The sequence below is a fragment of the Gigantopelta aegis genome, chromosome 8 (assembly GCF_016097555.1).
Source record: "Gigantopelta aegis isolate Gae_Host chromosome 8, Gae_host_genome, whole genome shotgun sequence".
In the NCBI taxonomy this organism is placed as follows: Eukaryota; Metazoa; Mollusca; class Gastropoda; order Neomphalida; family Peltospiridae; genus Gigantopelta; species Gigantopelta aegis.
In genome coordinates this window covers 56,382,383-56,393,906 of record NC_054706.1, presented here as the reverse complement: position 1 = coordinate 56,393,906, position 11,524 = coordinate 56,382,383, and the positions used below count along the sequence as shown (strand labels likewise).

General features: G+C 35.8%; 1 protein-coding gene across 2 annotated transcripts in view; it reads left to right on the top strand.

The window, feature by feature from the left end:
- The first annotated feature begins 3,102 nt into the window (after positions 1-3,102).
- Positions 3,103-11,524, top strand: part of LOC121379945 (dual specificity mitogen-activated protein kinase kinase 4-like) — a 27,019-nt gene continuing 18,597 nt past the window's right edge. The window contains exons 1-2 of one of the 2 annotated variants that reach the window (XM_041508638.1): positions 3,103-3,496; positions 6,550-6,642. In XM_041508638.1, coding sequence (XP_041364572.1) covers positions 3,463-3,496; positions 6,550-6,642 — 127 coding nt within the window. In that variant the 5' untranslated portion in view covers positions 3,103-3,462. The remainder of the gene's footprint in view (positions 3,497-6,549; positions 6,643-11,524) is intronic. The other variant, XM_041508640.1, reaches the window with a different exon arrangement.

Sequence of the window (11,524 nt, the reverse complement as noted above, 5' to 3'; positions counted from 1 at the left end):
GGATGGTGCTGCTAATCGAAAAGAGTAGCCAGTGAAGTGGAGACAGTTGGTTTCCTCTCTCAATATCTGTGTGGTCCTTAACCATATGTCTGACGCCATATAATCGTAAATAAAATGTGTTGAGTGCGTCGTTAAATAAAACATTTCTTTGATTTCTAGTTGGACCTGACATGGTGAGCTGCAGAAGCTTTCTAGCTATTTTATCATTTGTACACATCCCCTGAATGAAACTAGGGTGGGGGTACTAAAATCAAATACTGATGATTAATTAATCAATATACTCTATAGTGGTTTTGTTAAAGAAAACAATCTTCTTTTTGTTTAACTCTAATATTATATGTCAAATTTAACAATTGTTTGATGTCCAATAGCAAATGATTAATAAATCAATGTGATCATGATATAGAGCTTGGTGCATGTACAGACATTTCCTTTCGGTTTCCACACTAATGCTTATGCATAGCTTCTGTACTCGGACTTCAATGGACTTAGTTTGAGTTTGGAGTTTTCCTTATGCAAGGAGAGTTTCCTTACTAGGATTCTGAGATTTTGATTTTGATTTTGGAGTTTGCTTCTCCTAGACAGTTGTCTTTCTTGGCTCACGTCCTCTGTCTGTTCGGTCCATATTAGTATAGTCTTTACCCTTTGACCAGTCCAGCTTGGGTGACCCTACCAGGAGCTGATACTCCAGCTGGCATAGTTCTCTGAATCATTGGGACTTCCAACTACCTCACTATGTCAAGGAATGGGCCATGAGATAGTAAATCAATGTGTTCTAGTGGTGTCGTTAAAGAAACCAAACTTTAACTTTCTTCCTCCAAAAACACATACATTAATCACTGGATTTTCGGGGAGATCTGAAGTTCTGGCACGGTTTGTTAGTTTTGTTTAACGACACCACTGGAGCACATTGATTAATTAATCATCGGCTATTGGATGTCAAACATTTGATAATTCTGACTCGTAGTCATCAGAGGAAACCTGCTACATTGTTTTTCTAATACAGAAAGGGATCGTTTATATGCACTTTCACACAGACAGGAAAACACGCTCTTTGTCCAGTTGTGGTGCACTGTTTGAAACGAGAAAAAACCAATCAGCTGAATGGATCCACCGAGGTGTTTCGATCCTGCGACACAAGCACCTCAAGCGAGCACTCAACCGACTTAACTAAATCCCGCCCCTTCTGGGAAGGAGTGCGCATGCCACCACCACTTGAATCTACTCCTGGAACGACTTACCAAATATGCTTATTTTTTAGCACAATATAGTTTCTTACAAACATAAACTAAGAAGCTTAGCCTATAAAAATAATTTAGTACGTATCTTTTCTTATATGATTGGTTTGGCAATTAAAAAACAACAACAACAAAAAACCCAAACAAACATAATATTAAATATTTCAGTCCGTGAAACGAATAATATTTGCTATTTAATTGTTGCTTCTTTTTAAGAGATAGGCTGATAATTTCCGCTCTTAAAGGTCCTATGTTAAAGCTGAAACTACAATATTTCCTCCTTTTCCCCCCATTTATTTATAATAAATAACTACAAATTAATAAGTCCCACGCATAATCTTTTCATAATTAATTCTAGATAGAATAATGATTTTTAAAAATCACCGGTAGGATACATTGATAAAGGCTTTTTATTTGAATATTAAACTCATTGGGTTGGAAGAAGAAGAAGAAGAAGAAGAAAGAAGAAGAAGAAGAAGAAGAATAAAGGGAAAACTGAGAAGAAAATGGATTAGGAGGAGGAAAAAGTAATGTTTGTGCATTCATTACAAGGCGTAGGAAGGTGCCAAAAAAATGTGTGGGAGGAGTAGCGCGCGCGCGCACACACACACACACACACACATAAATATATATAAACCATCGCTTCTGCTACTAGATCAAGAAAAGGGATGGGGAGACACATGTCCCCTTGCCATCCACTTCCTACGCCAGTGCATTAATTATGGGCTATTGTCCATAGTCTTCAGAGTAAATCTTCTACCTTTATTTTATCAACAATAGATTTTTTTTATATGCTGCTTCAAACACATAGTCTTCAGAGTAAATCTTCTACATTTATTTATTAGCAACAAGGCATTTTTTATATGTTGCTTTTCACTGACAGGACAGCACATACCTAAGTCTTTGGTATATCGAAGAAAGAAAAAAAGGAATTGTTGACACACACAACTACGGTCTGGTAGGCATACTATCGCTAAACATTATGTGCTCATGCTGACGGGACATTTTGCCCGACCAGTATCAATAATTATTTGTGGTGTTTGTACATGAGAGAGAGAACGAGAGAGAGAGAGAGAGAAAGAGAGAGAGAGAGAGAGAGAGAGAGAGAGAGAGAGAGAGAGAGAGAGAGAGAGAGAGAGAGAGAGAGAGAGAGAGAGAGAGAGAGAGAGCGAGAGTGACGGACGGAGAATGAAAGGGAGAATTTAGAGAGGAACTAAGACGAAGTGAATAATATGCATGGACGTAGGAAGGTGCCAAAAAGTGTCTGTGTGTGTGTGACCAGTGACCCATAATTGACCTCTTAACAAAGTCCGGCCTGGTTTGTGCTGGCTATCCTGCCTGGTAGAACTGGTTCAAATAAAGTCCCATGGGGTTTTTAATCCAGATCGACTCCAAACCCTGAGTGAATGTGGCACAGCGGGGGTTTCCTGTAAAAAAAAAACAGTGTCCGACCATGATCCATAACTGTTTGACAAAGTCCAATTTGTGCTATCCTGATAAGAGAAAAAATAAATGTGCTCTGCTGGCGTCGTAAAAGAGTAAAATGTGGCGAAGCGGGTTTCCTCTAAAACAAACCAGAGTCAGAATGACCATATGTTTGACGTCCAATAGCCGATGATAAGATAAAAAATCAATGTGCTCTAGTGGCGTCGTTAAATAAAACAAACTTTACTTTGTTCACATACAAGAATGGCTAGACTAAGGTGCAGAATAAACTAAATATACATCTCAGAATTTAATAACCATTTAATAAGTACAATTTATCAATAGCAACTGAAATATAATAACTAACTAAATAAACTAGATAACTAACTAACTGACTAAATAAAATGTTTAGCTGACAGTAAAACACGTGACCCCTCTCAAAACAGGTTTGTGACGCCGCCTTTTTTTTTATTACCTGTACGAAAATAACCAATCGAATCCAATCGGACTATGTCGTTAATTGTCGTTAGGTTTCGTTCTTCCGAACGCACAACCGAAAAGATCCGAAAGACGGCGCACTCTCCGTGACGTCAAGGGATTTTCCCGAGTAGATTCATTGATGAGTCATCCAGAAGAAACGAACTTCAGTACCCAATCATATTTCCTATAGACTCAGAACACGGCGGGTTGTTTTATGAAGACAGCTACTTCTTGAAGGACCAAAAGCCATACCCGTCAAAGATACCGCCCGGGCGGTCGGGCGCTATCTACCCTCGCAATTTTGAGGCGAAATTTCAAGATGGCGGCCCCGAAAAGGCCTGGTGACAGTCAAGGTAGTTTTGAGAATTTCTGTTGGGAATCCATGAGGTGTCCTAACTATTTTTGATCAGTGACTCATATAGTTGCGTGTTTTCTTTTCAGTTCAGTTAGACTGACAAATATATATTGTATATTGGGTGTAATACCTTAAAGGACTGCAAATTCATTGCGCTTCACAAATTTACAAATTACAGTAAAGAAAGTAGAATGTCGGACTGATGCAAGAGTGATATTTAAAAACAAATTTTAGCCTATTTGTTACATTAAATGTTTTCCACTACATGTTCTTCATATTTTATTGTACTCAAGTTGAATATTCATTGTTCTAAGTGTGCACACAACTGGTGACAAAAATAATAAAGAAAGGTTTACTAATTGTTAAATGTGGCCCTTTCTTTCTTCATTATTTACATAATCTGTTGAGAAAATGAAAAGTTACTGTGAGTCATTAAACATTTCGCAACTGTCGCCTACAAATAGTCTTAACATTATGTATTTTCATGTCGACTGGAACTGGAATTATTGATAACCGGTAAAGGCCACTCTGATACTATCACACTATGTGATAGTAGTCAATTCTATTTGGTTCATTTGGCAGTGTTCTTGCTGGTCCACAGGTGTAGGAAAGTGCTAAAAAGGGTATAATACCCCCCCCCTGCCCCCCCCCCCCCCAACAATATTTCTTAGAAATAGTGTAAGTTTAGGGTTAGGGTTAGTTATATACAATACCTTTTTAAACATTTTGTTCTATAAAAGCAACATAATCTTTATATTTTGTAATCCAGTATCATTACGTTTTGCCTTTGAAAAATTAGACATTTTGACTATTCTTTGTAAAATTACCTCCAATACGGTAGTTTTATTGGTGCTTTTGGTAGAAATATAGCACAGAAGACACAATGAGGCATTATGGGACTAAATGTTCGTTTTATTCCGTAAACGCTCGATTCATTCCGTCAAAATACATGCTATGATATTTAAAAGTATTAAAATGCAGTCTCACTTGTTGATCCACTGCATGGCCGAGTGGATACAGTGCTTGGCTACAATCCCGATGGTCTGGAATTCGAATCCAGACCCTAGCACTTGATATCACTAATTCAATACCTCAAATGGAGGGGTGCGTGAGGAAATCTTTCCGAGTGCCAATACATAGTCAACAGCAAACAAATTCTGAGAAAATACAATATAATATTAATGACGGCAAGTATACCAGTTGTACTTGACAAAATCTCATCGGCCCATTCCAGGTTTGAAAAACTTACTGTTATATAACTGAATCAGTAATTTTAACAGCCTCTATTAAGTCACAAACCAATGTTCATTTGTTTGTTTGATGCCCACAATAAAAGTGATATTTATTTTTATTGTGTCATCGATCTCTAGGTGAAGACGCTTATTTGACGCCAAATTTGTAACATGATCAAAACGGTTATTGTCTTTTGTGTCTACTGACATTTATCTGATATTTCATACTGAATTGCAGATTTAATTGGACATAACTATGAATTTATAATAAATATTAAAAACTTATAATCTTGTTTTGGATATCACTATTTATAAAAAACAACAAAAGTAGGAGTGTTTATCCATATAATTATCAATCTTGGGTGCTAAATAAAATTAACACCACCTTTATATATCAGGGCTTCTAGAATTTTTATAAAATCAACTAGCCATGGGATCAGTGATTTAAAAAATGTACTAGTCGCGATTAAAAATTCACTAGCCCTACTTTACTTTAAGTTAATACAATTTTACTAAATAATAGTAATAATCAGATATGACACCTAAAGACTATTAGAGGGAGATAGAGCTTAAAAACACTAACATTGGGTGGGGGTGGGGGCAGTATATTCATATTTACAAAATAAACGTAACTGTAACATTTGACCAAAAACAATTCACTGGCCATCGGGCATGGCAATAGTAGTTATTTACTAGCTATGGGAGTGGGGCTACCAGGGCTTCTAGATTATGGTAGCCCTACTCCCATGGCTAGGGATATTCAATGTTTGGCTAGTAAATAACTACTATCTCCATGCCTGATGGCTAGTGAAAAAAAACCTGTTGTCCATTTTGTAAATATGAATATCCTGCTCCCCACCCCCCATTATCTAAGGGTTTTTAAGCTCTATGTCCATCTTTAGATCACATAACCTATTATTCCTATTAGTAAAACTTTATTTACTTGAAGTAGGGCTAGTGAATTTTTAATTGTGGCTAGTAAATTTTTTAAATCACTGATCCTGTGGCTAGTAGATTTTATAAAAATTCTCGAAGCCCTAGGGGCTACCATAATTTAGAAGCCCTGTATATACACGAATCTACATTATCAGCTAGAGATCAATTGGATGGATTCGTTTGAAAAAGATAGAAAATAAAACAACAACATTATGGAATCACTTTAAAAAATATTTTATTCTTTTTCTGATACATATACATATACATGCATTCGTTTTCAGTTACATGTATCTTGAAATCTTTATTAAAATGTAATATTTGTACTTTGATCTGTTAAACAACTTTATCTGGATATATATCTTTATTTGTGTCCAATTCAACTACATAATGTTTAAGTTCAGTCGGCTTATACATCAAACCAACAGGTTTTGTACTAGATATTGATGGGCAAAGAAATTGGTCCGGCTGCTTGTTAATATACAAGTTGCATAGGTGTTTTATTTGTGGGTGGGGAGTTGTGCCTTCTAATTTTCACCCAGCAAGACCACTGTTTTTGTATTTAGTTTTTATTAAAAAACCCAAAAAGTAATGTTGAATCTTGATTTTGAAACTTGTAAACAGAATTTATTTTTCCATAGATTCTTTTTTTGTACATAAGTTGCAAGGTTTGAAAAAGCAACTTATTCTTTGTCCTGGCTAGTGAATACTTGGTCTGGGCTAGTGGAAATGAAATTTTTTTTTTGTCGTTTCTATACCCATCAACAAGACTTCATATCTAGTGCATATACATTCATTCTGTGGTTGTTGTTTTTTCATTTGTGTTGGGGTGTCATAAAACATTCCATTCATTCATTCATTCATTCATTCATTATACCCTATTCAGATAAAGACTATAGGCAAAGGGTGGTCGGTGAACTAGGCTGCTTACGTACTCGTACCAATGATGCCAACCTGTCAGGGCCAAAACTATCTACAGGTATGGCACTCACTGTGAAATTGTTTTCAGTTAACAAACCGGTCAGTTTTGATGGTTTTATAGTCTTGAAATATAGAATGTGCATGTACAGTGTAGTATAGGATTTATTAACATGTTTATAAATACTAAACAAAAATGTGTAGTAGTACTTAACATTAATTTTACATTAATTAACAGGTATATGTTCAGGTATATATTGTCTTTGATGTTTATTTGTGTACAGAAGTGTGCACCTGTTTGACTGTTTATCCAGGCGTCTGAGAATTAAAAATGTGCAATTGTCATTTATGTGTTATATACAAAAATAAATTTAGGTAACCCTTTTCTTTTTTGCATTTAACCTGTTTTGTCATGGATGAAAATGATGTCCTAAATTTAATGTGCCAACAAGCCCCCCCCCCCCAGGTTTTGCAAAATTAGACGTGCAGTATTGATGCACAAATGAAACGACCATTTTCACAATTTTCAGAGGCCTGTTTATCTGTTTGTGTGTGACTTTTTGAATTTATCATTAAAATTATACATCCTAATCAGTGATGGAAATAAGCAGAATGTTTTACTAGTCCCCTGGACAAGTACATCTAGAAATGTACTTGTCTGCCAATATTTTCACTTGTCCAAATAAGTTGTTTGTTTTTATTCAAGTGCAAGGACAATGTTTTTGATTGCTCAAAATGAAACAGTTCAAACAGTATTATAAATTTTTACTTGTCCACTGGACAACCATTGAGGTACATTTTGCTTGTCCCAGCAGATTATTATTTGTCAGGACAAACAAGTGCTTATTTCGAACGCTGCTAATCTGAGTGACCATTGCAGACACCACGACATTGCAATATGCATACAAGTTACCAAGCAATTGGAAAATCATCAAGCAGTGGTAATTACTAATTAATAGATAGCAGAACTTGTGGTAAATTTTGCTGGTACTACAGCTGCCTATTTGTCTTGCTTTTAATTAATAAATTAATTATACACTTCACTGCATTCAGTAGTTGTTATATCATTTTACTGTATTCAAACGGCCTTCTACATGTATACTGGTTCCACCACTGATATATCAACAGTTCTTGTACATGCAGGGTTTCTGCCAGAGGGTAAAATGGGTATGGTGCCATGTCATGGTTTCTGCTAGACGGTAAAATGGGTATGGTGCCATGTCATGGTTTCTGCCAGACAGTAAAATGGGTATGGTGCCATGTCATGGTTTCTGCCAGACGGTAAAATGGGTATGGTGCCATACCTAAATGTTTTTGCTTTTTTTTTTTAAAGTTAACATTTTAACAAAATTAATTACACTTTTATCATTATTGTATAATTTTCTAAACTTAACCCATTTTCTTTCAGGGGAGGCACCCCATACCCCCTTGTTGACTGTGGTAGCATTCAATTCCATAGCGCCATACCGAAAAATTTCTTTCTGGCAGAAATACTGACATGTATGTGCTGTTCTGTCTGTGATTATAAAAAGAGTCAAAGATCCCTTGCTGCTAATACAAAAAGAATAGCCTCAACTGTGTGGTCCTTAAAAAGAAGAAATTTGTTTTATTTAATTAACAACACCACTAGAGCACATTGATTTATTAATCATCAGTTGTTGGAATGAACTATTTTATTTAATGACACACTCAACACATTTTATTTACGGTTATATGACATCGGAAATATGGTTATGGACGACACATATCGAGAGAAGAAACTCGCTGTTGCCACTTCATGGGCTACTCTTTTTGATTAGCAGCAAGGGATCTTTTATATGCACCATTCCACAGACAGGATAGCACATACCACGGCCTTTGATATACCAGTTGTGGTGTACAGTTGTTGGAAGTCAAACATTTGGTAATTTTGACATAGTCTTAAAGAGAAAACCAGCTATCAACAAGGGGTCTTTTATATTCACCATCCTATAGACGGGATAGCACACATCACTGCCTTTGATATATCGGTCGTGGTCGTGCAGAAATAGCCCAGTGGGACCACTAACAGTGATTGATCCTAGACTGACCACACATTAGGCGAGTGTTTTACCAAAGGGCTATGTTCCACCCCTCGTGTGTGGTCCCTTACTCATGTTCAATGTCCTATAATTGTAGATGAAAATGTGTTGAATGAGCTATTAAAGTGCTGTTCCAGATGTATGATGTATTGAGCTATATCAATCAAGATATTATTTAATATGATTAGAAAATGTAAAAAAAATTATATACCGGTATATTTTTCATTAAAAAATATTCCCCTGAAAAACAGAACCAGCTGAATTCGTTTTGGGAAATTTCCGTAAGATTTGATCCGTGACGTCACGAAGGGAACTCCTTTCGATAGTCAGCGCCATTGTTCATTGCTTCTTTTGTGTTTATTATGGTTAAACGGCTTGTTGTTGGCGGCTGAAGCAATACAAAAGCCGATAAATTTAGTCTTCACGCATTTCCTAGTAATGTTGCAGTGAGAAATCTGTGTGTGAATTTTATTAAAACAACGTGAAAATACTGGACAGGAAGAAAATGCCGGAGACCGTTGTGACTGCAGGCACTTTAGTTTCGATTCGTCCGAACTGGCTTGTCGGCTTAAGCGAGATATGGGAATACCTCAATACGTCAAACTAAACTGAAATTGTTCATTAAAAAAAAAAAACCCATCTTCTTAGAGGGATGGGACGGACCAAAAGTCGTTTTTGTTTATTTCTTAAAATTACCGATATCGGGTCCACTTGACTCGTAGAATTCAAGAGTTATTTAAGTCTTTTCTACTACATCACAAGTATTAGAACATACGGTGTAGCAAAATAATTCGCACGAAAAGCTAAAGAACAAAACAAGAATAAAAGTTGTAAATTAGTGGTAAGCTATCTCCACGACCATTTTCATCGTCATCTGTCAGGCCAGGCCGGTGGTGTGTCGGAAGATGTTCCAGGTTCAAACAGATAAGGCATTATTTGTTGTGTTGCACAAATATTAGTCCAGTCGTCATTACTACACTATTCATCATCGAAAGAAGAATCGCATGATCAATGAGCTTGGCAGTTGCTGTCGGTCCCACTTTTGCTTGCGCTGACAGTCATCTCGTGGTAGGTTTCTGTGAAGCGCGTTCCCTTCGTGACGTCATGGCTATTTACAGGCAAATGTTTTTACCGAGAATTTTACTCGGTCGTTTCCGGCAGTGTTCTACGGGAGTGATGTTTTAATACTTTTATGGGGCATTTTCGTAATTATTGATTTACATATCGGTGTAAAATATTATTGCAATGAATTAAAGCATTTAATTGTGGAATTTGAAATTTTAGTGTATGGTCTGGCACAGCACTTTAAATGAAACATTTCTTTCTTTCTTTTTCCTACATGTAGAACTTTCAAAGAAAATAGGTTTATGCTGATCACGAAAAGTTTGAATGATATTTTTGTTAGCTCAGATCACTTTTAAAGTAACACAAGCAGAGATGTTTGTTTGCAGTAATATTATTATATTATATTGAAAAATTGTTATCGAAAATGTCATTTAAATGTTATGTGATGAAACTTGATATACATACATGTATGCTGTTAAACTTAAGGAAGAGTAATATTTGCATGTATGTCTTAGTTTTAGTGCAGCATTGTATGTTTACATGTACTTGGACTTTTTTCTTCTTTTTTTGCACAATTAAATCACTTCGACTCTGGAATACTAAGACTACACCATTAAAACCCACTCTTCCATCATTGAATGGAATATGTGTACATGTTCAGAATTAGAAAATTACTACATAGGCTACATCTACACCATTAAAACCCACTCTTCCATCATTGAATGGAATATGTGTACATGTTCAGAATTAGACAATTACTACATAGGCTACATGTACACCATTAAAACCCACTCTTCCATCATTGAATGGATTATATGTACATGTTCAGAATTAGACAATTACTACATAGGCTACATCTACACCATTAAAACCCACTCTTCCATCATTGAATGGAATATGTGTACATGTTCAGAATTAGACAATTACTACATAGGCTACATGTACACCATTAAAACCCACTCTTCCAAGTTCCATCATTGAATGGAATTATGTACATGTTCAGAATTAGACAATTACTACATAGGCTACATGTTCACCATTAAAACCCACTCTTCCATCATTGAATGGAATATATGTACATGTTCAGAATTAGACAGTTACTACATAGGCTACATCTACACCATTAAAACCCACTCTTCCATCATTGAATGGAATATGTGTACATGTTCAGAATTAGACAATTACTACATAGGCTACATGTACACCATTGAAACCCACTCTTCCAAGTTCCATCATTGAATGGAATTATGTACATGTTCAGAATTAGACAATTACTACATAGGCTACATGTTCACCATTAAAACCCACTCTTCCATCATTGAATGGAATATATGTACATGTTCAGAATTAGACAGTTACTACATAGGCTACATCTACACCATTAAAACCCACTCTTCCATCATTGAATGGAATATATGTACATGTTCAGAATTAGACAATTACTACATAGGCTACATCTACACCATTAAAACCCACTCTTCCATCATTGAATGGAATATATGTACATGTTCAGAATTAGACAGTTACTACATAGGCTACATCTACACCATTAAAACCCACTCTTCCATCATTGAATGGAATATGTGTATATGTTCAGAATTAGACAATTACTACATAGGCTACATCTACACCATTAAAACCCACTCTTCCATCATTGAATGGAATATATGTACATGTTCAGAATTAGACAATTACTACATAGGCTACATGTACATATTTGTTTACAGTATTTTATTTATCATTCCAGTTCATTCATTTAGTCTTAAGAATGTTCATGTATCTATTATTGACATGTTTTGATATGTTATTTTCTACTAC